Here is a 27,793-nt window from a genome sequence, read left to right on the forward strand (position 1 = left end):
TCAGTTTGAAAAGGACGGCCTTCGGGCTATTCTAACCACGTTATACGTATTTAGTCCTGGTGCATCAAAACCAGGGGACAGACCCTGCCTGTCAAACATGTAGAAGTTAAATAGTTGTCCATCCTGGGCCTCCAGGGACACGGAGGCGGTGCTGACCCGTAAAACACAGGGGTACTCCTTCTCAAACACCACCCGGAACACCCGCTCCACCAGGTAGTTGAGTTTGATGGTCCTGTACTTCTCCGGGATCAGCTCCTCGATCTGCGGCCCAAACTGCTGCATGACCAGAAGTCCCTCTGGTCCGGCTTTGATCTCGTAGAAGGTGATGTTGGCGTAGGTGAAAAAGCCGATGTAAGGATCTGGGTTTGGGGGAGCAGAGAGGACCTTCTTGGCCTCCCTGAAGGCTTTCTCTATGGCCGGGATGATGTGGCTATAGGCCCTACGGACCACGTCCTGGCTCGGGGACCTGCTGCCCGCCATGAGCACCACCAGCCCCAGCTTGAGTCTGGGCACCAGGGAGAAGCTGGCCGAGTAGCCGTCCAGATCCCCGTCCTTACGCACCACCTCGTACCCCAGCTGCTCGTTCACCTCCCACGGTGTCCCCGTGCGGTTGGCAAAGTAGTCCTTATCGCACCTGAGGACAGGGCCAGATAGTTTCAACTCAGTATGGTTCACAGCATCTTAAACAGAAGAACCCCGGACTATTTTAACAATTATTTTAAGAAAATAGCACATGGACACAACAGCAAGCCTGGGAAACGTAGCACAAGCATAGGACAATAACAGGCAGAGTATTCTAAATGTTGGTGCTGTGGAGTGGAGGAAACTTTCAATGATATAAGGAAAATGGCTTTTAAAATGAGGATTATGAAAGTATTTTTTCCCACAACGCTGCGACAGCACGCCTCATGGAGTCATGGCTGTTTAATGAAGTGGGCGTGGTTAGGAAAAAGGGGCCGTAGCTAGGGATAGGAAGGTGCTAGAGAGTCGAGATTTGAGGGGTGGGTAGGGGGAGTGGCTAGGGGTCGGGCACACTGCCATAAAGCTGAATGGCCAAACCACTGTGACGTGGGCATAAATTGCTGCGCTTGTAAGCGACCTTGCTGCATAACCTGTTTATTTTTGGTGTGTGTGTGTGTGTGTGTGTGTGTGTGTGTGTGTGTGTGTGTGTGCGTGCGATTGCGCGTGCGTGTGTGTGTGTGTGTGTGTGTGTGTGTGTGCGTGTGCGTGCGTGTGTGTGTGTGTGTGTACGTGCTTGTATACATACTGTATGCATATTGATTTACTTATTTCGCTTCATGTAAGCTTATTCCCTCTCCCTTTCATTCCATCTTTAATGCTCATAATTTCACAACATTCTACAGTGGAGTGTTGGGTAGCCTAATAAGGTATGGTATGGAGGCATTGTTCGGCACCCGCTCTGTCCAGCACAAGTCTAAAATCAATAAAATGATTAAAACGGCTATGAAGATCATAGGGCAGAGGGACTTCCTCCCCTCCAGACCATCTTCGAAAAAAAGGTAGTGAATCCGTCTCTCAAAATTCTGGACGACCCCACCCACATTCTACACCCTGAATATGAGCTACTACCTTCCAGAAGGCGCTTCAGAGCCTGTAGCTACAACAGTAACCGCTACAAGTGCTCCTTCCTCCCAACATCTACACGTAGACCCTTATTAAATAAACTGCCTGTCCTCCCACTAGGCGGCAGTGTCCCTTATGTCCCTTGACACTGTACACATGGTAGCTCACTTTCGAGCTTGGCTGTCCCTGCAGCCTGTCTTGTCTTATCTTATCTTGCCTTAGCTTTATACAATATATACATCTTTATCTTTTATATTTTTATCCTTTTACAGTCAGTGGTTCTAATGGTTTTTATGGAACTATGGTTTTATGATGGTAATGGTTTTATGAGATTAAATGAAATGAAATGAAATGCGGTTTGGGACAGTGCAATATTTGAAGTGCAATACTTGGTTAGGTAGGGTTGTTAACACCATCATGTCTGACTATGTTGTCCTTATTTGTCTATGTGCTGTTTGTCATCAGCTGTGCTGTGTTTATATAATATGTACTGCATGTCACGTTTGTCACGCTTTTATTGCTGCTGTACAAATGCCTAAAACAAATTTCACTACGGGACAATAAAGTTAAACTAAAAAAAAAGTCCTGGACTTTTCATGATATTCTGACGCTGAAGGCATATTTGTTTTTATTTATATAAATGTATAGCTCAATGCCAAATCAATCAAATCAAATCAAAGAATCACCTGAAGAGCGGCGTCAGCATGATCTTCAGGGTGTCGGGCTCCAGGAGCTTGCGGTGGTAGGCTCCCAGCAGCGTCATGGCTAGCTTGGCCAAGTCTGCCGCTGTGGAGAACATCTGGCCCGAGGGCCGGTACCAGCCCAGGTCATAGAGAGGGGCCGGCTGCCCGCTGGAGTACACGCCCACTGCCAGCTGGCTCTGCAGCCCGGGCGTGATGTCGAAGCCAGTGTCCTCCATCGCCAGCCGCTCCAGGATGTTGTCAGTGATCCAGCGCTGGTAGTCAACGCCAATTACTCTCTCCGCCATCACGTGAGCCAGCAGGGAGAAGGCAAGGTTGCTGTAGTGGCACCTAGAACAAGAGGAGAAAAAACATAAATACTGCATAAAAACTTTATAACAAGTTTTTTTTTTTTTTCTGATTTTCTCCACAATTGAACTTGGCCAATTCCGCCTGCTATCACTGTCGTTGCTCGACCACCTCTGCACATTTGCGGAGAGTTGTAGACTAGCACATGCTTCCTCTGACACATATGCAGCCACCAGCCATGCTTCTTTTCACCTGGCAGCGAGGAGTTTCACCGGCAGGACGAAGCGCATGAGGGGATCAAGCTAAAAAGGCACCTAGTTTACACATGACTTTTGGCCTGTTTGATTGTAGTCGCAAGATCAGTTTAAAGTCGAGCTGAACCCAAGAATGACCTTTCTTTTCTTTTAGTTCAAATACCTGGGTATGCAGTGCACCTATTTAATAATGTATGCAAGACAAATCACAACAATCTAATTTCTTTAATTTTTCACACTTTGCTTTGTGTAATCCATCTTGTGTTGTGGACATGATAATTGTGCATCAGTACCATAAGCTGCATGTAGCTATCTATCACTGCATCATCCAGACTGATCAGCTGACGGCCACACTGGAGTAGATAATCCTCTAAGTCATTAGTAAACAATACAAACAATAGTGGTGAGAGGTTCTCACCCTGTCGAACTCCTGCTAGGCTTACAACCTGAGATCTGTTTGCACATTTTATCATGACAATAAACAATATCAATATTGACTGAGCACTGGCAGAGTGGTGGCATCTATAAAAATGTTAATTTCGGAAGTATCTGAATGGGCGCAGCAGAGCAAACCTTACTTGGTGCCTGGGTCTGCGACTAGGACATCATCTCGTAGTAGATTGATGGCCGATTGCGTTTTCCCTTTCCAAAGCAGATTTGTGGCACGGAGTCTCCTGGGCAGGCCTGGGAATTACAAAGAAAAAAAGAAATGTAACACAGAAATGTGTGAGTGTGTGTGTGTGTGTGTGTGTGTGTGTGTGTGTGTGTGTGTGTGTGTGTGTGTGTGTGTGTGTGTGTGTGTGTGTGTGTGTGTGTGCGTGTGCGTGTGCATGTGCGTGTGTGTGCGTGTGCGTGTGTGTGTGTGTGTGTGTGTGTGTGTGTGTGTGTGTCCATTAGTTTCAACCATCCATCATCTGTTTATAGTCCTCTTTCCAGGCTCCACTGGATTGGACTGAATCCTCCCTATAGCTTTCCTCCACCAGGAATGGTCCATGGCCATCTGGTCCATGGCCATCTCTTGGTCGATGCTGAGCGCTCTTATGTCAGCCGACACGATCATCTGCCAGGCCTTCTTTGGCCGGCCAATTGGTCTTGTCCCCTCTAAAGGTGCTTTCTCACTGGGAACGATTGCTTTCGTTCCGTTCTGTTCCGTGCCCGATTGCCCCACCTCCCCTCTCCCCCGCTGGTCAGCTTTCACATTACAACATTTCTTCCATGTTCCATTCAGAACACTGCAGAGTGCACTTGCGTCATCAATTACCCCTGCAGTGTATCCTCGCCCGTGTGTTGTCTACGTGGTTCGGTACGGTTGGCGTTCACATTTGCAGGCACGTCAAAGCGTTCCTCAGACCACCTTTTCAAGTGGACCCTGTCACGGTACACTGTTCTACGCCCGGGGCACGGAACGCAAGGTTCACACTCACGAAACGAACCGCAACCCTGGGGTCAATTTGGGGACAAGTGTGCTGGGTTCCGCTCCCGGATCCCCAGTGAGAAAGCACCCTAAGTTCACAGACATTTAACATTACTACTTCATCTCACTATACTGCTAAAACATGAGGACACTTCTGCACTTTTACCATTTCACTTAGCCCAGGGTGCTTTGGGGGTGTTTTCTCACCTAGACAGACTCCTCAACCATGAGGCTTACATGTATATGCATATGTCTGGCCTTGTTTGAAAGGTAAGGAGCTATGCAATATGAATCAAGTGTAAGTAAATATACATCTATTACCATTCCAGAGTAAATTGAGAAAAAAGAAAAAAGAAAAAATATATATTTTCATCGTCACCTATATTTATAGAATTGCATCACAAATGGTGCATTTTAGCGTATTTTCATCAAATCTACAGTTTCAGTTGTAGTCAAGGAGTATGACAATACATTCAGCAGCTTATTATTTGTGGCATCTTGGTTATAATGGTGATATTGCCTAAATGAGATTATTCACTAGGTGAGGATGAAAAAGTTTTTTCCTTATCGCATCTCCATTTACTCTGGAATGGTAATAGATGTTTACTTACACTTGATTCATATTTCATTATTATATTTCATATTTCATTTCATATAGACAATATGCATAATATAGGCATTATGCTTAAGGAGCTATCCTGATTTATTTGGGCTACTGTGTCTGTCTAGCCGAGAGAGATCTCGTATCAGGGTCCACCGGGCCATCAGAAATCAGTATTCCTGCGGAAATCAGGGCATCCCTGTGGCTCCCCGAGTAGAGCGTGTACCATAAAGGCTCAGTCCTTCCCACCTTCCTGACTATCGATCTGTCAAATAAAGCATTACATGTCAAACATAAGAGATCTAGCTCACCCTCTACACTTCTATAATGAAAGCAGATGAGGTGGAGGATTTAAATAATAATAATAATAATAATAATGATTGGATTTATATAGCGCCTTTCCAAGTGCTCAAAGCGCTTCACAGAATCATTATTCGTTCACACCATTCGTACCGGTGGTTCGAAAGCGTGGCAGCCACACATCGGCGCTCAACGGCCCCTCCGACCACCATCATTCATGTCTACATTCATGCCAAAGGTTCATTATCCTGTGGAGTCCCCCTCATCTTAATTCAATATACAGACTGAAGCATTACAAATTTAATAGCTGCTTGAGATATAAACGGGCACATGTGAATGCATGAAACAGCAACTCCTATGCATGCATATATTGTTGTTGAATAGGTCATAAGAATAATAACTCAGTACATACTGGCATACTGATTTCTTTTCATGTTGCTTGTTAGTAACACTCGCTCAGCGGCTGGTCTCATTGATCACAGCAGACACTTCTGATGATAAGCACAAGCAGCGATAATATAGATCTACTGATTTTTCTCGGTTGCGATCAATACAAATTGCATACAAATGTACATTTCTTTTACTTGATGACATTTGGTCTTTCGGACCCAAATCTGAGAACATTTGTATTACGGTAGATGATTTACTGTAGATACCCTACTAAGTTTCTCAAAAGCACTGAAGCTACCTGAGAGCTGGCTGGCCATCCTGCGCAGGGTCACAGAGGAGGAGCGGATGGGAACCTCGCCGCTGTCCAGAAATATCAGCCCATCGGTGACGTATTTCAGCTCCGAGTCTCGCGTCCTCCCCAGCGGGTTTTTGATGGTGAAGTTCTCCACATACTTCTCCAACGGGTCGTCCAAGGAGCCGATCTTCCCCTCCTCCCACAGCCTGTACAGCATCAGCGTGGGGAAGATCTTGGACAGGCTGGCAATCCTGAAAGACAGAGAATCAGTTTGTGAGTACAGTATCTACAGTACATAGTGCCACACTCCTGTAAAGTACATTTGGCTGGAAAAAAAATGTTGCATGTTTTAGTTGCTTTCAGTGGTGTCAAAAGCAAACACCAATTCAATACTTTTACTACAAAAGAAAGCCATAAGAATCATCAATAAAAAAACATACCGTGAGCCAACCAACCCACTATTCATCTGCACAAACATTCTGAAATTCAAGGACTTAGTCGATTACATTACAATACAAACCATGTACAAAGCAAAAACTAAACTTCTACCTCCACATATCCAGAATCTGTTTAAAATGAGGGACACCAATGAGGGGAACACTATTATTTATTAAACCAAAGATTCGAACAAATTTAAAAAATCACCAGGTATCTGTCAAAGGTGTAAACATCTGGAACACATGTCCTGAAATTATTAAATTATGTAGCACATTAATCACATTTAAAAGACACTATAAAAACTATATAATTTCTCGTTATAGTGTGGAAAATTAAGTTTACTGATTATTATTATTATATAATAATATTTATAAAACGGCTCTCTCAAATCAAGCAATCTGATTGGTTCACAGCCATTGTATAAATCCAATAACCCACTCCAATAACCCATGGCCATGGGTTATTGGTTGCCATGGCAACTCTCTTACTAAAAGCCTTTGGTTACCTCAAAAAAAACAAATGGCGGAGACAGCTGTCAGATCCTTGTGAATCGATCTTCGCTTATAACTTTACTAATACTTCACAGAAAATTATGTTTTGTACAAGAATAGATGCGGGCTAATGTCTTCTTTGCAAAAAAAAGGCTGTTAACCCCGCATTTAACCCCGCATTTAACCCCGTAACGTTAGTTGGTGTCGGGCTTTGCAGAAAGCACTCAGCTTCTCAGCAAGCGCTGAGAATGCAGCGCTGCGCTCGAGCTGCCTGTCGGGCTTTCCAGAAAGCTCTCAGCTTCTCAGCAAGCGCCAGGATTGGCCAATGTCAACTTCAGTCTCCAGAACGATCCAATCAAATCACCCGCACGTCTATCTTCTTGCTAGAGGTCCCGCCTTACAGTAGTGTTTCAACTGACTCTATCAGAATACCATGCCAGTCGGACTTATAGTATTATTATTATATTTATATTATCATACTTGGAAACCGTTTTATAAAAGCAATATAGCACTCGAGCAGCGTGTGTTGTGGCATATATCCCGCTGATCAGTTGTTATCCCACGAGGCCGCCAACTGATCAGCGGGATATATTTGCCACAACACACTAGCTCTCATGCTATATTGCTTAAATATAATATAATAATTATATTATCATTATTAGATTATTATTTTTGGATTGTGCGTTGTGTGCTTTTCTTCATTTCGTTGTTATGGGAAATTTAAGTTTACTGATGTGATTGATTTCAAATCTTGTGCTTTGGTCTTTTTTCTTTTTTCTTATTTATTTGTTGTGAGAAGCATATCATTGTAAGGTAAAAGGGGTAGGTCAGTATAAGCTTTGCTTCTACCTACAGAAAATTCTTAAGTGATGGATGGTGTAGCCTGCCTACAGAAAACTCTTAAGTGATGGATGGGTGCAGTCAGTCTGCCTACAGAAAACTCTTAAGTGATGGATGGTGCAGTCAGTCTGCCTACAGAAAACTCTTAAGTGATGGATGGGTGCAGTCTGTCTGCCTACAGAAAACTCTTAAGTGATGGATGGTGCAGTCAGTCTGCCTACAGAAAACTCTTAAGTGATGGATGGTGTAGCCTGCCTACAGAAAACTCTTAAGTGATGGATGGGTGCAGTCTGTCTGCCTACAGAAAACTCTTAAGTGATGGATGGTGCAGTCAGTCTGCCTACAGAAAACTCTTAAGTGATGGATGGTGTAGCCTGCCTACAGAAAAAAAAAAGGCTTTCAAAAATAAGGACAGGGTTGGGGTGGCAGCTGCCCAAAAAGAACTTAACAGGATGCTGAAGAAGGCCAGAGAGAAGCATCGGGCGGCACTGGAGGAAAGTGTCAGCTCAATGGACAGTAAAGGGCTTTGGGACTTCATGAAAAGTATCACTAATATGAAGCCTAGCAGGAAGCAGATTGTTACGTTGAATGATGTGGAAAAAGCTAATGATTTAAATGATTACTTCCTCAGATTCAATACAGACTCCTCCCAGGCAGCTGGAGAGGGATTCAATATTGATACTATCACATGTCATTCCTCTGATCGTCTTATCATTGATCCTAATCAGGTTCAATCTATTTTTAGCAAAGTGAGCATGAAGAAATCTAAGGGGCCCGACGGTCTGCCAACCGTCATTCTAAAAAAATGTTCTGCTGAGCTTGCCGACGCATTGTGTCCTTTATTTCAGAGGTCAATTGATAGTCACACTGTTCCTGATCTCTGGAAAAAGTCTATTGTAATTCCAATTCCTAAGGTCTCTTGCCCATCCTCTAACAAAGATTATAGACCCATCGCTTTGACTAGCTGTGTCATGAAATGTTTTGAGAAAGTCATAGTCAACTCTCTCAGGCTGGATGTGGCACCTTACATTGACCCTTGCCAGTATGCGTACAGGGCTGGGCGCAGTACTGAGGATGCTATCGTCAGTGTGACACATCTTATAAGTAAGCACTTAGAGAGGCCTGCGGCATACGCCCGGGTCCTATTTGCTGATTTTAGCTCAGCGTTCGACACGCTTAGACCTCATGTGCTTGTTCAGAAGCTGTTAACCATGCACGTTAACCCGTTCATTGTTAAATGGTTTTACTCGCTTCTATCTATGAGACCGCAACAGGTTACGGTTAATGGCTCTCTTTCTAGCACCAAATTTAGCAGTACGGGGGTGCCTCAAGGGGGCGTGAGCTCTCCCTTCCTTTTCACTGCCTACACAAATGACTGTAGGAGAAGTCATTCAAATAATACTGTCATTAAATTCTCAGATGACACAATAATCTTGAGCCTGCTGTGTGCAGATGTCTGTCCCTCAGTGTATCACAGGGAGATTTCAGCTTTTGAGGCCTGGTGTGAGGAAAACAATTTAATCCTAAACACATCTAAAACAAAAGAAATGATCTTTGATCCCAAAGCGGTCAAAGTCCACGACCCAGTGGTCATAGGGGGGAGCTGCATTGAACAAGTTAGCTCCTACAAATACTTGGGTGTAAAAATCGATAACTTGTTCAAATGGAATATACACGTTGATTATTTGTGTGGCAAATTAGCACAAAGACTCCACTTTCTCCGAAGGCTGAGACTGTTTGGAGTAAGTTCCAAGATCATGCTAACTTTCTACAATGGAGTGTTGGGTAGCCTAATAAGGTATGGCATGGAGGCATGGTTCGGCACCCTCTCTATCCAGTACAAGTCTAAAATCAACAAAATGATAAAAACTGCTATGAAGATCATAGGGCAGAGGGACTTCCCCCCCCTCCAGACCATTTACGATAAGAAAGCAGTGAATCTGGCTCTTAAAATTTTGGATGACCCCACCCACATTCTATATCCTGACTTTGAGCTACTACCTTCTGGAAGGCGCTTCAGAGCCTGTAGCTTTAAGAGTAACCGCTATAAGCGCTCCTTCCTCCCAACATCTATAGCCTTATTAAATAAACTGCCTGTCCTCCCACTAGAGGGTAGAGCTCTGTCCTCTGTGAGGTCAGAGCCCGGCTACCCAGGAACCCTCCATTAAGAGCCTGACGACCCAGGAAACCTCTGGATTAATGTTTCCTGGTCGTGAGAGGACAGAGCTCGGTGATTCTGGAACCCTCCTTAAAGAGCCGGATGATCCGAGAAATCTCTGATGGTATTGGTGTGGCATACATGGTAGCTCACTCTGAGCTCGGCTGTCCCTGGAGCCTGTCTGGTCATGTGATATTTATCTTGCCTTAGTTAGTTTTATATTCATTTTATTTCATTTTATTTCTCTTATCATTTTATCTTTTTATTTCTTTTACCCTTTACTGTGGTTTTAATGTTTTTAGTTTTAAGTAACCATGGTTTTATGATGGTTTTGGTTTGATATGCGGTTTTGGAATTGTGCAATACTTGAAGTGCAATATTTGAATTTGAATACTGAAGTGCAATATTTGGGTAGGTAGAGTTGTTAACTCGTAGCCCAGGCTGTATCATGTACTATGTTGTCCTCTTGTTTACACGCCGTTTGTCTTCAGATGTACTGTACTGTCTGTTACGTTTGTCATTGCCCTATTGCTGCTGTACAAATGCCTAAGACAAATTTCCCTTTGGGACAATAAAGTTAAACTCAAACTCAAAACTCAAAACTCTTAAGTGATGGATGGTGCAGTCAGTCTGCCTACAGAAAACTCTTAAGTGATGGATGGTGCAGTCTGTCTGCCTACAGAAAACTCTTAAGTGATGGATGGTGCAGTCAGTCTGCCTACAGAAAACTCTTAAGTGATGGATGGTGTAGCCTGCCTACAGAAAACTCTTAAGTGATGGATGGGTGCAGTCTGTCTGCCTACAGAAAACTCTTAAGTGATGGATGGGTGCAGTCAGTCTTCCTACAGAAAACTCTTAAGTGATGGATGGTGCAGTCAGTCTGCCTACAGAAAACTCTTAAGTGATGGATGGTGCAGTCAGTCTGCCTACAGAAAACTCTTAAGTGATGGATGGGTGCAGTCTGTCTGCCTACAGAAAACTCTTAAGTGATGGATGGGTGCAGTCAGTCTGCCTACAGAAAACTCTTAAGTTAATTTACCATTGGAATCCATTTGTCCCCATTCCATCTGTTTGTCTGTCAGCAGGGTCTCTCAAAAAGCTATGAGTGCTAGATGAAGGTTAGAAGACCTGTATAGTAACTGTAATAGACTGTCGGTTAGACGTTCTGAAGCTTTCACACTGGTTGGCCAAAGGGGGCAGTAGTGTTGGTGCAGGTAGGGTCTTCAGACTTCAGACAGACTTCAGACAACTTTTATTAATCCCAGAAGGGCAATTCAGTTTCACAGCCTACCCAATACTCTCTACTGAGTGGCATCTAGTTTGTCCCAGAATCACTCCAAAACGCTTTCATGTTGATGCATGAAGAGGCTGAAAGAGCTGGATTGATTGTGTACGGTGGGGCCAGCCATAATTGCCGGTTGCTGCAAAAATGTCTAAATGTGGAAAAATGTCTTAAAGCCGTTTCAAAAAGATGATGATGCTTTTGACAGAGCACTTACAGTACCATTTTAAAGTGCTCTGTGAAACGCTCTGGCAAATCCTCTCAGAGCGAAATGGCTCCTTCAATGCATAGATTTCCTTTCCTGTCAGTTATAAGCACTTCATTTTGTTTCAACACATAATGGGGTCACGGATGTATTCTGTCCAGACCGAGATCAAAACAATTAATTCTTAGCACCCCACTTTTTTTAAAGTAACAGACAGTTGGAATTTGCCGTACTATGGGAACCAATGCACTAGATGCCCGAACCACCTCAACTGACTCCTTTCTATGCTGTTGTCCTGCGCCTGTCTTTGCCTACAGTATGTCAGTAGTGCTGCTATAACTGTTGTCCTGTTGCTTATGTCTGTCTTGCTTATGTCTGTCTATGTCAGTAGTGCTTATGTCTGTCTCTGTCAGTAGTGCTTATGTCTGTCTCTGTCAGTAGTGCTTATGTCTGTCTCTGTCAGTAGTGCTTATGTCTGTCTCTGTCAGTAGTGCTTATGTCTGTCTATGTCAGTAGTGCTTATGTCTGCAGGTCTGTGACTGTTGTCCTGTTGCTGAACCCTAATTCACTCTGCTTTATACTGCCCATGTCTGTGTCCTGTCCATGTGTTTGATCTTGACTATGATTAATCAGCCTTACTGCCTTACACTTTTTCCTGATTTTAGGCTGCCAACTTCACACCTGGCCAGGGACTACAGATGGAAACTAGCCTCCTGGCTTAATCTGGCATATGTTTTTAATATGCACTGTCCCTGTGAAATAAATAAATAAAAGTGTTTCTTTAAAAAAAAATTAGCAATACAGCATGATGTTAATTTAGTACCGAAACATCCTATGACCCCAGGGTACATCACTGAGGATACGTCCCAGTTGCATCCATGCAATGTTTTTTTCTTTATAAATTAGCCTGGCTTAGCCAAGCCAGTGACTCATAGGAATAGACTAGCCTACGTGACAACCAGGAATAGACTAGTGACCACTGGAGAGTCAGTTGAGAGCCGGAACAGGGACGGCACCCGGGTAGCAGTATGGGTTAGCTCCCCAGCCTGCGTCTTCCGTGAGGAAGAAGCCCAACAATCCACGAGAGGCCTTTTAGAAGGGCCATTGAAGCCGCAAGTGGAGACTGCAGTGCCACCAAGTACTGGTACTGCATGGTGTCCACTAAGATACCATCACCTCAGAATGAGATGTATGGAGCGGGGGAGTCTGGTGCAGCACACAGGTCCTAGACCTGGTGAGACGAGGGAGGAGCCCGGCCGGGTGGCAACCCACAGAGCCTGGTCCCTCTACGTACCAGAGCCCTCCCCCTCCCCCCCCGGTCCCGGCAAAGTAGTTCCGGAGCAGCGGATTGAGTGGCCCTGACCACGTGACCACCTTCGACCCTCCCTATAGGGCTGACTGTGGGTAGCTACTGGGACGTAAGTTGGGGCTTGGCCAGCCCCGGCTGGGTCACCTGGGCGAGGGTGTATGATGTTGCGAGACCCGAAACATCCTATGACCCCAGGGTACATCACTGAGGATACGTCCCAGTTGCATCCATGCGATGTTTTTTCTTTATAAGTAAATTATGGTCCCATTTCGAGTAAACTAGACGATAAAGCAGACTATGCTTTGGGGCGTGATTGACAGGTCTGATCGTGGACCAATTAGCTGTCGCTCCTCTCGTCCAAATTGACGTTACTTCTGGCTCCAGATAACCAAGATGGCGACGGTGAGAATGCCAAGAATATCAAGGCTTCAAAATGGCAGTCCACAAACAATGGGTGACGTCATGGTAGCTACGTCCATCTTTATTATACGGTCTATGGCAGAAAAACCACAGCAATGACCAATCAGTATCACCAATGATGTCACCCCCAAAAACAACAGCTCTAAGGATCTATATAGCAGATGACTTTAACCCGTCGGACCAGTGGAAACTTAATTCTTATTTGCACTTGCATGAATGCTGACTTTGCAAAAGGCCACAGTGCAGTACTCGTACTCGCCTGTAGATTGTGTATTCATCATGAATGCTGACATTGCAAAAGGCCACAGTGCAGTACTCGTACTCGCCTGTAGATTGTGTATTCATTGGGCGGGCCGGACAGAGGATCACTTCCATTCCTTTTTCCAAAGTTGCCGGTCCACAGGACGCTGTCGTTGAAGATCACGATGGCTGACAGAGAGGGGAGGTTGGTGGGGTTGATGTTCTGCCGAAGCAGCGCGTCCACCTGGAGCAGGACAGAGCACAGCAGGAGGTGAGGAGGTTCCATTCTAAAACGTTTGGTTAAGCAGCTTGATCCTTGAAGTTGTTGTGCTCCGCAACCCATTCACCTGTGGTGCCTCAGCTTGATACCTGTATTAATAAGAAACAGATTAAGCTTGATGCCTGTATTAATAAGAAACATATGACAGCCCACATTGGCAGCATGATACCTGTATAGAATAGAATAGAATAGAATAAAGGAGCCCTTGTAGATCTTTTTCCTTGCCAGGGGTACTCTATAGCATGTATTAATAAGAAACAGATGACAGGCCACATTTGCAGCGTGATACCTGTATTAACACATTGACTGCCAGCCGTTTTTTTTTTGCTGTAGGTAGCTTCTGCCAGGCCGTTTTTTGAGGATTCTGGCTCATTTTACAAGAGCCGAGGATTCTTTTCTGCTTGGAGTTTGTGAACACGAAGTTCACAAAAGTACTAATAGAATGTGTGCTTTCTCTGTCTAAAAGAGTTAGTTTGTAGAGTTAGTAGTTATGTAGATATTAGCCGTTGAGTACAGCATGGTTTCAGCTGTCTGAGAGTGAAAGCTGAGATAATCGCAGTTTTGTGAAATTCAATCAAACAGGCAGAACAGTCACTTTAACCATTTATTTTTGGCATCAGTGAGAGATCAGACATCCAAACAATATAGTTCCGAACGCCCTCTCCTTCAACTCCTCCCTCCGTGGGCGTGTCTAGTGGCTTTCAGCCTGCGTTTGTCACAAGCGAGTGCTCTGCTGCAGCCTCCCTCCCTGGCAGCGAGTTTGAGCAGCCTCCCTCCCCGCCTACAGTATGAGAATGAGGCTCGTTCGTTTCTGGGTTTTCGGAATGCGTGCGATTCTGGCCTTTCTGCGGGCGTTTCAAAGTGTGTTTTACCCATAATATATTATGCAAATTTGCAATCCCCCGTGTGCTGCTGCTGGCGCGGCCCGAGAGCGGCGAGTCTGGTGACTGATGACTGTAAAATCGGCAAGCCATTTCCTTGAGAATGGAGGAAGCAGCCGCGGGAGGCGGCTGCTTTTGGTTGACTTTCTCTCTGTCGGGAGGGCACTGTCGCCACTTAGTGGTCGGTAAAATATATTATACACATTCTCTTCCTCCAATTCTGCTATAGGAGACGTAAAAGGGGTTGATCGATGTCCCACCGTCAAAAAAAATAAATGTTTATGTAAGACGAGATATCTCGTCTATGGCACTCAACGGTTGGATTATGTAAGACGAGATATCTCGTCCATGGCACTCAACGTGTTAATGATAAACAGATGAAGCTTGATACCTGTATTAATGATAAACAGATGAAGCTTGATACCTGTATTAATGATAAACAGATTAAGCTTGATACCTGTATTAATGATAAACAGATGAAACTTGATACCTGTATTAATGATAAACAGATGAAGCTTGATACCTGTCATCTATTATTTAACCAGTTAGACCTTGTTTGCTCTAGAGATGAAAGAAACAATGTTGGACTTTCAGAAGAGAACAAATAGGCACAGAATAAACTAAAACGTAACTGGTCATCTGCCCAACTTTAAATGAATGAGCGAAAGTGTTGTGTGCTGATATTGATCAAAGTGGTGCCTCCCTGCAGACAGAAACACAATCTTTGATCAAACACAGAGACACACTGTCTCATCAACTATATCGTCTCCTTTTTGTTATTGTGCTATTACAGATACAGGCTTCATGAATAACATTCAGAGAGCCTAGCATTGATCAGCTGCTACTCATAAATATATGTGAGACTGATTAAGTATGATGAATAGAAGTCCTTGAGTTTTAGGGTCTGGTGCTGAGGAGGTGTTTGTTCAGTCTCTTCTTGAAGGCATCAACACTGCTTGATGTAATGCAGGGATACTCAACTTGCTTTGCCCGGGGGCCACTTTCGTGAAATGATAGAAGGCCAGGGGCCAGTTAATAAACAATCGATATACATTTTTCTGTAGCGGATTGTAGATGTCAGACGGAGTTTAGTTTGACAATGTTGTGCACACCGGATAGTTACTTAGGTTAAGTACATACATAAGTGCCTGGGTAGCGAGCAGACGGCGGTATTTGACAATTTAGCAGCTAAATCATACATGTAGATATTCCAGACTGAAATGCTATAACAGAAGTGTGAGTATTGGCCAGAATTACATGAACATTTGGACACTTATTCAGCGGGTATCTTGCATGTTGCATTCAGGTGCACTGTAAAAAAATAAAATAAAAAAAATGCAATTCCATCACGGGCCACACAGGGGGTGCCGTATCAGTGATGTAATGTCTCCAACAACCGCGGGGGGGAAGGCTGTTCCATGTTGCTATAAGGCAGAGTGGAGAAAGCTCCTGTCCAGGCATTTGGTGTTTGCCCTGGGCAGTGACAGGGCATGGTTGGGTGGGGGTCTCGACCTGGGACATGAGCGGGGGGGGGGGGGGGGGGGGGTGATGGGGTCTGGCGGGCACTTGGTAGTGTGCATTTTGAAAAGAAAAGTTGTTGCAGCAACTGTTCTGCGATGGCTCAACTTGGTGATGGCAAAATCCTTCTGGGCAGAAGGGATTTCAAATTCATCACTGGTTTTGCAGACACGTCTCATCACATCCAGTGTTCATTTTCCACAGGAGAGGACAGGATATCAAAAGCTGAGCACAGATGGAGACGTTGCTCTCACCTTCTCCAGGGCCTCCTTCAGACTGGGAATGGGATGCTCCAGTGGAAGAGGCTGGGGGAAGCGCGGACACATCCTCTCCGATTTGGCGTTGTGGCCCATCGCTTCATCTGGCAGCATGGCGGAGAATGACAGCAGGAGCCGGGAGAGACAGAGGGGGACAGAGGGACAGAGGGAGGGGGGAGTCAGAGGGAGAGACAGAGGGGGACAGAGGGAGAGGGGAGTCAGAGGGAGAGACAGAGGGGGACAGAGGGGACAGAGGGAGGGGGGAGTCAGAGGGAGAGACAGAGGGGGACAGAGGGACAGAGGGAGGGGGGAGTCAGAGGGAGAGACAGAGGGGGACAGAGGGACAGAGGGAGGGGGGAGTCAGAGGGAGAGTCAGAGGGAGAGACAGAGGGGGACAGAGGGACAGAGGGAGGGGGGAGTCAGAGGGAGAGACAGAGGGGGACAGAGGGGACAGAGGGAGGGGGGAGTCAGAGGGAGAGACAGAGGGGGACAGAGGGGACAGAGGGAGGGGGGAGTCAGAGGGAGAGACAGAGGGGGACAGAGGGACAGAGGGAGGGGGGAGTCAGATGGAGAGACAGAGGGGGACAGAGGGACAGAGGGAGGGGGGAGTCAGAGGGAGAGACAGAGGGGGACAGAGGGGACAGAGGGAGGGGGGAGTCAGAGGGAGAGACAGAGGGGGCAGAGGGGACAGAGGGAGGGGGGAGTCAGAGGGAGAGACAGAGGGGGACAGAGGGACAGAGGGAGGGGGGAGTCAGAGGGAGATACAGAGGGGGACAGAGGGACAGAGGGAGGGGGGAGTCAGAGGGAGAGACAGAGGGGGACAGAGGGACAGAGGGAGGGGGGAGTCAGAGGGAGAGACAGAGGGGGACAGTGTTGAAGGACAGGCCACTGAAATTCATATTTGATAGAATAATGTATGGCATCATTGGCAGGACAAAAAGGCTAAACCCCACAATGTGGTATAATTGCTGGGCTCAGAGTTACATTCATTCTCTCCCCGTCGTGACGAAACCCCGTCGATCTCAAAGGATCCAATTTGACAGACGGCGCTAATGTACAGCTCAGTGATCAAACAGACTCATTCTGGTCCTACTGTGAACTCATGGATCAACGAGGATATCTCAATACATACCGCTGTGGCACGAGCCGTGCATCTGCCTTTTCATTCTCCAGAGCTTAATGTAGATTAACAATAGGTGTATTATGATATGAAAAGATGGATTAGTGCTCATTGAAAGACATTGAAAAAAAACGTTGAAAATAGCCTCTATATAATATATTGAATCTATGATAGGAAGTTAGATCAAACGTTAATGAGCACTGTGGGGGGAATTGGGTCAAGGTAGATTCAACAAGGCTAAGTCAAAATCTAGTATATGGCTAGGCCAATGGGCTGGACCGTGGATGAGTCTGCCATGGCCGACCAATGGTGTAACTTCATCAGTCAGTCAGTCAGTCAGTCAGTCAGTCAGTCAGTGACAGACATTTCCGTTTATAGGGCTGGCCCCGCTGTTACAGTCCAGCCAAAAAATACTGTATAGATTTGGGGGGGGAGACAAAAAAAACATCAACGTTATTTTGTCATCCAGTCGCTGAATGTAGCTTTTCTTTACGCATTTTAAATATCAGGTGACATTTAAAAATTTGGAGGGATGACACATTTTGACTGTTATTGGTGAATTGGCATAATGGGTGTAAAAAAATGTAACTCAAATGCAATATCTCAAAAGCCACTGAGCTCATTTTGTTGGAACTTAAGCTGTGTTCACACCGAGATATTTATTTTTCGCTCTGTCGCTTGATTCAACCCTTTGGAATCGCTCTGTCGCTGTGATTAAATCGCTCGTCAACAGGCACACGAATTGACGGACATCTGGGGGCTATAACGTTACGCAATGTCATGATGTTTGTCCACTACGAGCCACCGTAGTTGTTTACAAGCTAAGCCTATCAGCGTGCTCCTAACGTGAGTTCTATACCGGTAGTACAGACTTCACTTCATGTCAGCTGTCAGCCTGTCAATCAGCTGTCAATGTGGTTTGTTGCCACACAATAAACCAGCGGTTTGTTCCAAGCCAGTGGGATCCTTGACTCACTCTCAACACGGCAGCCAATCAGCGTTGAACAGCGAGCGACTGATGCCAGCGTAATTTCGCTCGAGTTGGGATATTTCATCTCGGGCGACGAGTGTATTTTCTCCCTATCGCTCTGTCTCTGTCGCTCGGACGCCCAGCGATTTTTCTCCCGGGCGAATATACGCTCAATCGCTCGTTTGCATTGACTTTGTATGTAAACTCGATGCCAGCGAAAAACTTTAATAGGTTGGTGTGAACGCAGCTTTAGAGGAATTTTGACTGTTTGGCATTTAAAAATATATCATTAATGGTAACAATTTCAAGCTTGACTGCACCATCGGCCTGGTTTTGATGAAACTTGGAGGGATGGTGCCTCATATTACTAATTACTGATCATTCTGGATGACTGGATGTTTAGTTGTTTTAATTCAGTGGTTTGAATGATTTTGTAAGAGTGTTGCTTTGTGAATATCTAATTTTGGAACAAAACTTCTCAAGCACAACTTCAACAGGGAAGATGAGGCAGCACTAAGACAGCTGCTCTGCACCTCGGCTTTAGGAGTAATCCAGTTCCTTGCAAGCAGAACTTAACGCTAATAGGATTTCACCAGCTGCGTTTCATTAGTCGTTCAACGTGCCGTCTGAGACTTCCGCACGCCATGTCAAGACGCCACCGCCAATCCGCCATGTCAAGTGTCGTTCCACTTCTCTGGAAAACTAAGTGAACTTGCTGAGATCGCCCCTTAGAGGGCTGAGGGAGCAAGTCAACGAGTCCTCACTCAGAGCTGCAGATTACCCCTTGCTGTTTCTCGTCATTTCCGCGACAACGTCAATGAGCTGCTGATTACAGAATTAAAAACAGACGTTTGTTTTGTGATTTTGAATTACTAGGCATCTCATCTCGCACGCTACGCGCGCTCGATTGCTAGGCTCGCCTGCTGGCCCTGCAGCTCGCATACGCAGCTCGGCTGCTGCGTGGCCTCGCCTGCCCTAATGGCATGCGCAGCGCACAATTGCCCAACTTCGCATCACTGATGACATCACTCACTGATGACATCACAATTGCTCGAGTGACCAGACATTGTGACATCATCAGTGACATCACAATTGCTCGAGATCGCAGGCCAAAAATCGCAGACTGAGCCCACTTACCATCACTGATGACATCATCGAGTGCTCGAGTGACATCACTGATCATGTCGTAGACATTGTGACATCATCAGTGAGTGACATCGCTGATGATGTCATAGACATTGTGACATCTTCAGTGACATCATCGCAATTGCCCGAGTGTAACCAAAAACGTAATGCTAAAATATAAATACTCCAACAACAGATTCAACAGTCTAACATAAAACACTGTTGTCAAGTGAAAACTTTGCAACTCCAATTTTAGTGAATTTCATATTTTAACTTCAGTTAAAACAAAATCCCATGATCACTAAAGTGCATGATGGTCAAGCTAGATCAATGGCTGCTTTTCTTGACATTTTGGAGATACTAGGTTTTCCCCCGACAGCATCAGCATACATGTTGGCCTGTTACCGATGTCTTACCTGGCAGTAACTTTGGCAGGCTGTACTGCCACAGGAAGCATGCTGTCATCACCACAGACAGCAGCAGGAAGAACACTGAGCCCAGCTGGCTCCATTTCACCTTCATCCCCTTGGCTTCAGTGAGGCGGTCTAATTTAACAGGAGCAGCAGCGGCAGGAGTGGGCTGGAATACACACACACACACACACACACACACACACACACACACACACACACACACACACGTACACACACACACACACACACACACACACACACACACACACACACACACACACACACACACACACATGTTCTCTTCATGATTGACAAACCAGTCCCCAGAATAAAACCAAAACAACTTTGGTTACATTTAGGCACGGTTAAGTTTAGGACAGGTTAGGTTATGGTTAGGACAGGTTAGGTTAAGGTTAGAACAGGTTAGGTCAAGGTTAGGACAGGTTAGGTTAAGGTTAGGACAGGTTAGGTTAGGTTAAGGTTAGGACAGTTAGGTTAAGTTTAGGACAGGTTAGGTTATGGTTAGGACAGGTTAGGTTAAGGTTAGAACAGGTTAGGTTAAGGTTAGGACAGGTTAGGTTAAGGTTAGGACAGGTTAGGTTAAGGTTAGGACAGGTTAGGTTAGTTTAAGGTTAGGACAGGTTTAGGCATGGTTTAGCCTGGGTAAACCCAGCCGCCACGTGACCTGCTCTCAGTCACTACCTTGTGACTGTAAGCAGGGTAAGCCTGAGAGCAGGTCACTGGGGGCTGGGTTTACCCAGGCTAGGCAGGGTTATGGTTAGGACAGGTTAGGTTAAGGTTAGGACAGGTTTAGGCATGGTTAAGGTTAGGTTAGGTTAGGGTTAGGACAGGTTAGGTTAAGGTTAGAACAGGTTAGGTTAAGGTTAGGACAGGTTTAGGCATGGTTAAGGTTAGGGTTAGGGTTAGTGTGGCTGGCAGCAATCTTCAATTTGTGCTCCTACACTTTGTTCCACCATAAGGGACATTGCTGTAGAGAAACTAATGATATATATACCGTTTAATAAGAGGTTCAATTGGTTTAAGTTATGCTACTGTAAGTTAAGTTGAAGTATATTAGGTTAAGCTTCAGTTTGATCTTTGTTTAATCTACCACAGATCTTGGCTGGCAGCTGAAGATCACTGCATCTGCTTTGGGTTAGGCTTAGCAAAAACATGAAATGTGATTTATGGTTGAAATGAGCAAATTAATTTTGAACTTTGAACACGCCGGGGCAAGAACACAGCTCTCCAGTGTCAAAGTGTTTACGCCCTCCATCCCTAGTACTGGCCACCACGCCTCCTAGTACTGACCACCACGCCTCCTAGTACTGGCCACCACGCCTCCTAGTACTGGCCACCACACCTCCTAGTACTGGCCACCACACCTCCTAGTACTGGCCACCATGCCTCCTAGTACTGGCCACCACACCTCCTAGTACTGGCCACCATGCCTCCTAGTACTGGCCACCACGCCTCCTAGTACTGGCCACCACATCTCCTAGTACTGGCCACCACACCTCCTAGTACTGGCCACCACACCTCCTAGTACTGGCCACCACACCTCCTAGTACTGGCCACCACATCTCCTAGTACTGGCCACCATGCCTCCTAGTACTGGCCACCACACCTCCTAGTACTGGCCACCATGCCTCCTAGTACTGGCCACCACACCTCCTAGTACTGGCCACCAAGCCTCAGACGCCCTTCTCACCAAACGCGATCAACTCGCATGTACTCGCACTCGCCCTGTCAAGCCCTGCCCCGCTGCTTCAGCTTGGTCGGCTGCCTTGCTGTATTTCCGTCTTCAATTGGTCTATTTCAGTTTTGGCCCCTCCTCTCGTCTTGTCGTTTGCGATGTCCTGACGCCAGGTATCCCAGCATGCTTTGCAAGGTGGTGAGCGACAGACAGGCAGCGAGGGAAGGAGGGGCCATTTCGAAATCGACCAATTGAAGACGGAAATACAGCAAGGCAGCCAACCACGCTGTAGCAGCGGGGCAGGGCTGACTGGGCGATCGCGAGTACATTGCTCACCGCCCATGTTGGTGTGCAGGGGCCGTCCTAGTACTGGCCACCACGCTATTACAATAGCAGACTCTATAACATTGATAAACGCATCTAGAGACGTGATATCCAACGTATTTTTGGTTGACACATGTAAATGTTAATATTCTACATATCTGTGTCTTGCAGAAATGTACGATGACGTTGTTTTCTGCGACCTGGCCTTTTCTCAAGACACACTCATTTCCAAAAATGTCCCCTGGTTTCTCACAGCTGCAGAGCAGAGATTCCCTTCTGGTCTATTCAGTACATCTGTCGAAGAGCTAGAAACAAACAGCCCATCACCTTGTTCAGTACAAAAACAATTCCAACTGTGCTTGAGTACTCACCACCTGATGCCACTGCTTCACGAACAGCAGGAGGGCAGACTGGACTACCAACAGAAAACCCAAATCTTCTTATCATTCAGTCAAGGTCCCAACCATCCCGTCCGTCCAGCGCTAGTTTGACTGCGTAACCGACTCCGAGAAGCTGAAAGGCAGCGGCCGGTATTCCATGGCAGTTTTCCTGACCAGGATGAAGTCACAGACATGGACTCTCCCATCTCGGATTTCTCACCGACTGTGCCGTAATCCCGGACCGCCGGCGCTCCGTCTCTCACAATTCAATTTCCTGTCCTGCAGCCACGGGCCTCTGACATCATCATAATCCCCAGATTTACTCCACCAAAGCCCAGCTGAGTGGGAGGGGGAATCTTAATCTCTAATCCCTGTGAATCAATTCACTTCAGTGCAGTTTCGCCGCCGCCGTGTCGACACTGAGCCCACAAAGATGGCGCCCGCTCAGCCGACACAAGGCAGGATGAGACGGGGTGACGGGGTGACTGTTGGGCCACGTTACCCCAACGTATACAAGCCTTTAAGGCCTCTTTGAGACCAGGAGCGACACAAATCAACTGTATAGGAAAATTCTGGAATCATTTGCAGGTTAATCATTCACACCAAATATATTCACACCAAACACAACGTGATTTTGCCGTTACATTAAAGGAAAAACCCGATTTTCAACCGGCTTGTATCATTACAAAATCTGTATCAGAAAACTGTAAACAGTTTTGCAATCATTCATTTAGTTTGACAGTTGAGTTAAGTTGTGGACCATTTTGTGGATGAATGACATCACTGGTCCACACCTTAATAATTGTCAAACTAAACAAATGGCTTCAAAATAGTTGGCAGTTTTCTGATATACTACTGCTTTTGTAATGATACCAAAGCTGGTTGGAAATCGGGGGAGTGTTCCTTTAAATGGATTCTAAAGAAACCATCGTGAGCACGGAGCAGCGCCGACAACATGCTTTTGAGGAGAGGAGAGTTCACTGCTTTGGTACAGGAGCTGAAGGTAAAGGTATGGTAAGGACCTTCAGGAGCTGAAGGTAAAGGTATGGTAAGGACCTTCAGGAGCTGAAGGTAAAGGTACGGTAAGGACCTTCAGGAGCTGAAGGTAAAGGTACGGTAAGGACCTTCAGGAGCTGAAGGTAAAGGTACGGTAAGGACCTTCAGGAGCTGAAGGTAAAGGTACGGTAAGGACCTTCAGGAGCTGAAGGTAAAGGTACGGTAAGGACCTTCAGGAGCTGAAGGTAAAGGTATGGTAAGGACCTTCAGGAGCTGAAGGTAAAGGTATGGTAAGGACCTTCAGGAGCTGAAGGTAAAGGTACAGTAAGGACCTTCAGGAGCTGAAGGTAAAGGTACGGTAAGGACCTTCAGCCACAAAAGTTCAATCACATGGGTGCACCCGTCTGGGATCAATGGATCCGAGGCAGCAAGCAGCAGCAGCTCATTCTAGTAACGATGGCAACACACATGCAGACTGTAGAAAAATACAAAATAACCCAATTTAACTGCATTTCTTCTTTTAATAAGAATCAGGACATTTGACCGCAGGGACAACAGAAGCCTGTATGTATACTGTGCTAGAGGGGATATTGCAACGCTGAGAATTTACTATATTAAATATTCAATCCCATTCGGACAGCATTGCACACCAACTGACTGAGGATTTGAGATAAGATGAGGCCTTCACCTGTGGCATTATGACACAGCTATTATAACAATGCTAGTCATGTGTGAAGTAGCAACGGGGAAATATCAATTGAATGTGTGATCTCATGTACTGAGATTTCTCTAGATTGCATTCTCGAGATTTAATGTAATATTAAAAATGTCAGTAGTGTTACAGCTACTGTACCCTACAACTGGTCCGGTCTGTGTCACAGATAATAGCCTAGATACACTATAGACGACTTTGAAATCTGAACTGATTATGAAAAGACTGGGGAGTTTATACTACACGACTTTTTCATTCAGATTTTTGATCACAACTTAAAAACTCACTGAAATACATTACACGTCTGGAATCACAGATCAAAATACACTATCCGGATCACACACACAAAACGGTTGCAATGGTATACTTTTATTTTGAAAATTGTAACGGGAAGTTTCGGTTTTATTCTTTCTCACTTAACCGTGAGCAACCGGTATTAGCATCTTTGATGCTTCCCTGTATTATTCACATGTGCCTTGGTATCAGAAATATCTATTGTGTGAAGATGAGCGATTTGACTGCTTTTGGCTCATTGCCTCCTAGTTTTTTATTGGATATTGACAGGATTCCACATGCATTTGGGATTCCACATCCACATGTGAGTTGAGTTGGGTCGGGTCGTTGAACCAGTTTACATTACCCGACTCAACGTGAGAAATTCAAACATGTTTGATATAATCATTGTGGCCAGGGCCGGCGCCAGGATGAAATGACTGAGGGGGCTGTTATAACTGGCGAGGGGGCTGATTTTCTTTTTTTTTTCGATTTTTTTTTTAATATGATATTTTTATATCGTAAAACATAGGTTATATACCCGCTATGCCTATTTCTGGACTTTTTAACCATAATAACCTCTGAAAAGCGCAATAACACAAAAAAGACTACTATTCAAAATCAAATAAAACATTTATTTCACAGCAGCAGATTAAGTCATTAATAGAGGTTCAAGGGTTCATAGGTTCAAATTTAATAAATAGCTACATCTCTGACACCTTGTGACAACCAAAGCACAGCAAATAGCGCTTCCCTGCCAATTCTGTAACAACAGAGCTATGTTTACAGGGGGTAGCCTACATCAACTTAAACTGATCAAATTTGATGAAGACTGCAGAAACAGCAGCCTAAACATGTCAGGTACAAACATTGCCTAACTGGCCTTTATAGATTAACTATTCTTTAAAAAAAAAAAAAAAAAACATTTTTTTTTTTTTTCAAGTGAGGGGGCCGAAAATTGATCTGAGGGGGCTAAGCCCCCTGAGGCCCCCTCGTGGCGCCGGGCCTGGTTGTGGCTCGACTGGCTCTGACTGGACTCGGGAGGCAGTTTACACTTGACGATTAGAAATCTGTACCCATAATACACTAACAGATTTTGCTGCTAATTGGCACAACAACTGCCCACAACAACTGCAGACTAGAGTCAACAAAGACAGACTGAGCCCAACTGGAAATCCTGTGTAAAATTTGGAGGGAAAGTCTTGTAGTGTATTTTAAGCCTAAGACCTCAAATTAGTGTTGAGCTACAAATGGCTTCTCATTCAATGTATCTGAAAGATTAATAAAAAAAAAGAAAAAAAAAGTATTCCTTTAGTTGAATAACACAAGAGCTTTAATAATAATAGTAATGTGACACTTTGATGTTGATGAGGAAATTATCTTTTTCTATTTCCTCCTCCACAGGGGACAGAGGTCAAAGGTCGGACTCAGATACAGTACAGCGGCCCTTGAGCTGGAAAGGACTCTTCAGCAGCAGAAGGGAAGGCAGCAGACTGGACAAGCTGCCAGCTGTGCAGACACAGAGTCATGCGAGTTCAATGTTCGCTATGTCAGAACTTATTCGGAAAAGGTGTTTCCACCTCCCATTTTGCGCATTAACTCTTTTTCAAAAAGGCAAAAACCACCTCAAGTATTAAAGTGTAAAAACTTGTTAACTTTTTCATGCCCGTTTCAGTGTCAGTTTATGCTTTTTTCATGAATGTATAAAATGCACTTAAGATCTCCACAGCTACGCTTGACAGACCCACGACCCCACAGGTCAGATACTTTGGTGAAATCTTTGGCACATTTCATTTTGAATCCATCAGTTGGTTGCTTATCTGTGATCTTTTATCTTGAGCTTATCTTGTTAGCATACAGTCAATTCCATGTGTTCTAGAGAACTAGGACACTCTGTGCAGAGCAGTCACAGTCCACTCACATGCTCTGGTGTGTGAGTGGACAACATGGGTCGCTTGAACCCAAGTCCTGAAGCTCAATCTCTCTAGTCGCTAAGCCACCTTGACACTCCTGCACTAATCTGTATATCATATAGCGGCTTAAAATCGATCAACTAATGAAAATGTATATAGCTCTATAAATATATAGCTCTTGCACATCATTGGTTACATCGCACCGACTTTCATTCCTTCGGTCAACTTAATCACAAGATATATGTAATGGTTGAACTGGTGTCTCCACGGTGCAGTCATGTGTTTTGATGGTTGGAGGTGTAACGTTGTGACGTGAGCAAAGAATGTGTGAAGCTGCCTGGAGATGATGATCCCTGGTTGCGTAATGCACAGCAGCAGCTGGCCCATTTCACAGATGAGCACTATAAGGCAGACAAACGCACACGCACACGCGCACGCGCACGCACACACACACACACACACACACACACACACACACACACACACACACACACACACACACACACACACACACACACACACACACACACACACACACACACACACACAAATAAACACAACCTGGGTGTCTGGTCTCCTTGTGTGTGTGTGTGTGTGTGTGTGTGTGTGTGTGTGTGTGTGTGTGTGTGTGTGTGTGTCTGAGTGAGTGAGAAATGGGTGCTTTTACCTGTGCTTGAACCCCATCCACTGAGGTTTCTCTGAGGACCTTGCTCCCCGCCTTGCCCATGGTTTTACTGCACAGGCTGTAACACAATAATAAGAAAAAAAATACAGTTATATTATAGTTTTCGCACAAAAGACCTGCAGGCATCGTATTCATAAATTCAGTCTTGAGATGATGCAGGATCTTATCTGTCTGGTTATCTTTCCTCATATACGCTCTTCTTTCATTCATCCTTGATCAGAGAATAGTAAGGATAGCAACACCTGCAGTGTATAAATATGAGAGGGACACAGTGATGTGTGCCGGAGAGCAGGCTGAGCTGTATGTGAAGCATACTATGCCAGCACACAGTTTAAATGTATATGTGTACTGTTCTGTCTGTTCTGTCTATTGTCTGTGATGGCCTGCTTGTGTTCTCTGTTGAATTCTTGTCCTATCTCTGTGTAACTTTTATGCTTTTATTTTCCCCCCAACCCCTTTCCCCTCAGGAGGTTTTATTTTCCTCCCACCAGGCCGTTATTGAAAATAAGAATTTGTTCTTAATTAACTTGCCTGTTTAAATAAAGGTTGATGATGATGATGATGATGAGCTGTGTGTCAGAGAGCAGAGCTGAGCTGTGTGTCAGAGAGCAGAGCTGAGCTGTGTGCCAGAGAGCAGAGCTGAGCTGTGTGTCAGAGAGCAGGCTGAGCTGTGTGTCAGAGAGCAGACTGAGCTGTGTGCCAGAGAGCAGGCTGAGCTGTGTGTCAGAGAGCAGAGCTGAGCTGTGTGTCAGAGAGCAGACTGAGCTGTGTGTCAGAGAGCAGAGCTGAGCTGTGTGTCAGAGAGCAGACTGAGCTGTGTGTCAGAGAGCAGAGCTGAGCTGTGTGTCAGAGAGCAGACTGAGCTGTGTGTCAGAGAGCAGACTGAGCTGTGTGCCAGAGAGCAGAGCTGAGCTGTGTGTCAGAGAGCAGACTGAGCTGTGTGTCAGAGAGCAGAGCTGAGCTGTGTGTCAGAGAGCAGGCTGAGCTGTGTGTCAGAGAGCAGAGCTGAGCTGTGTGTCAGAGAGCAGGCTGAGCTGTGT

General features: G+C 45.4%; 1 protein-coding gene across 1 annotated transcript; it reads right to left on the bottom strand.

Moving 5' to 3' along the window:
• lactbl1b (lactamase, beta-like 1b) lies at positions 1 to 26,795 on the bottom strand (the record flags this gene model as incomplete). The annotated part of the gene is made up of 8 exons (XM_083661862.1): positions 1 to 634; positions 2,271 to 2,615; positions 3,406 to 3,511; positions 5,831 to 6,078; positions 13,297 to 13,454; positions 16,144 to 16,250; positions 19,778 to 19,940; positions 26,736 to 26,795. 8 exons carry the CDS (start codon positions 26,793 to 26,795, stop codon positions 1 to 3), a joined length of 1,821 nt encoding a protein of 606 aa, XP_083517988.1.
• Between the last annotated feature and the right edge of the window lie 998 nt (positions 26,796 to 27,793).

Source organism: Poromitra crassiceps, assembly GCF_964638095.1.
Source record: "Poromitra crassiceps genome assembly, chromosome: 27".
NCBI lineage: Eukaryota > Metazoa > Chordata > Actinopteri > Beryciformes > Melamphaidae > Poromitra > Poromitra crassiceps.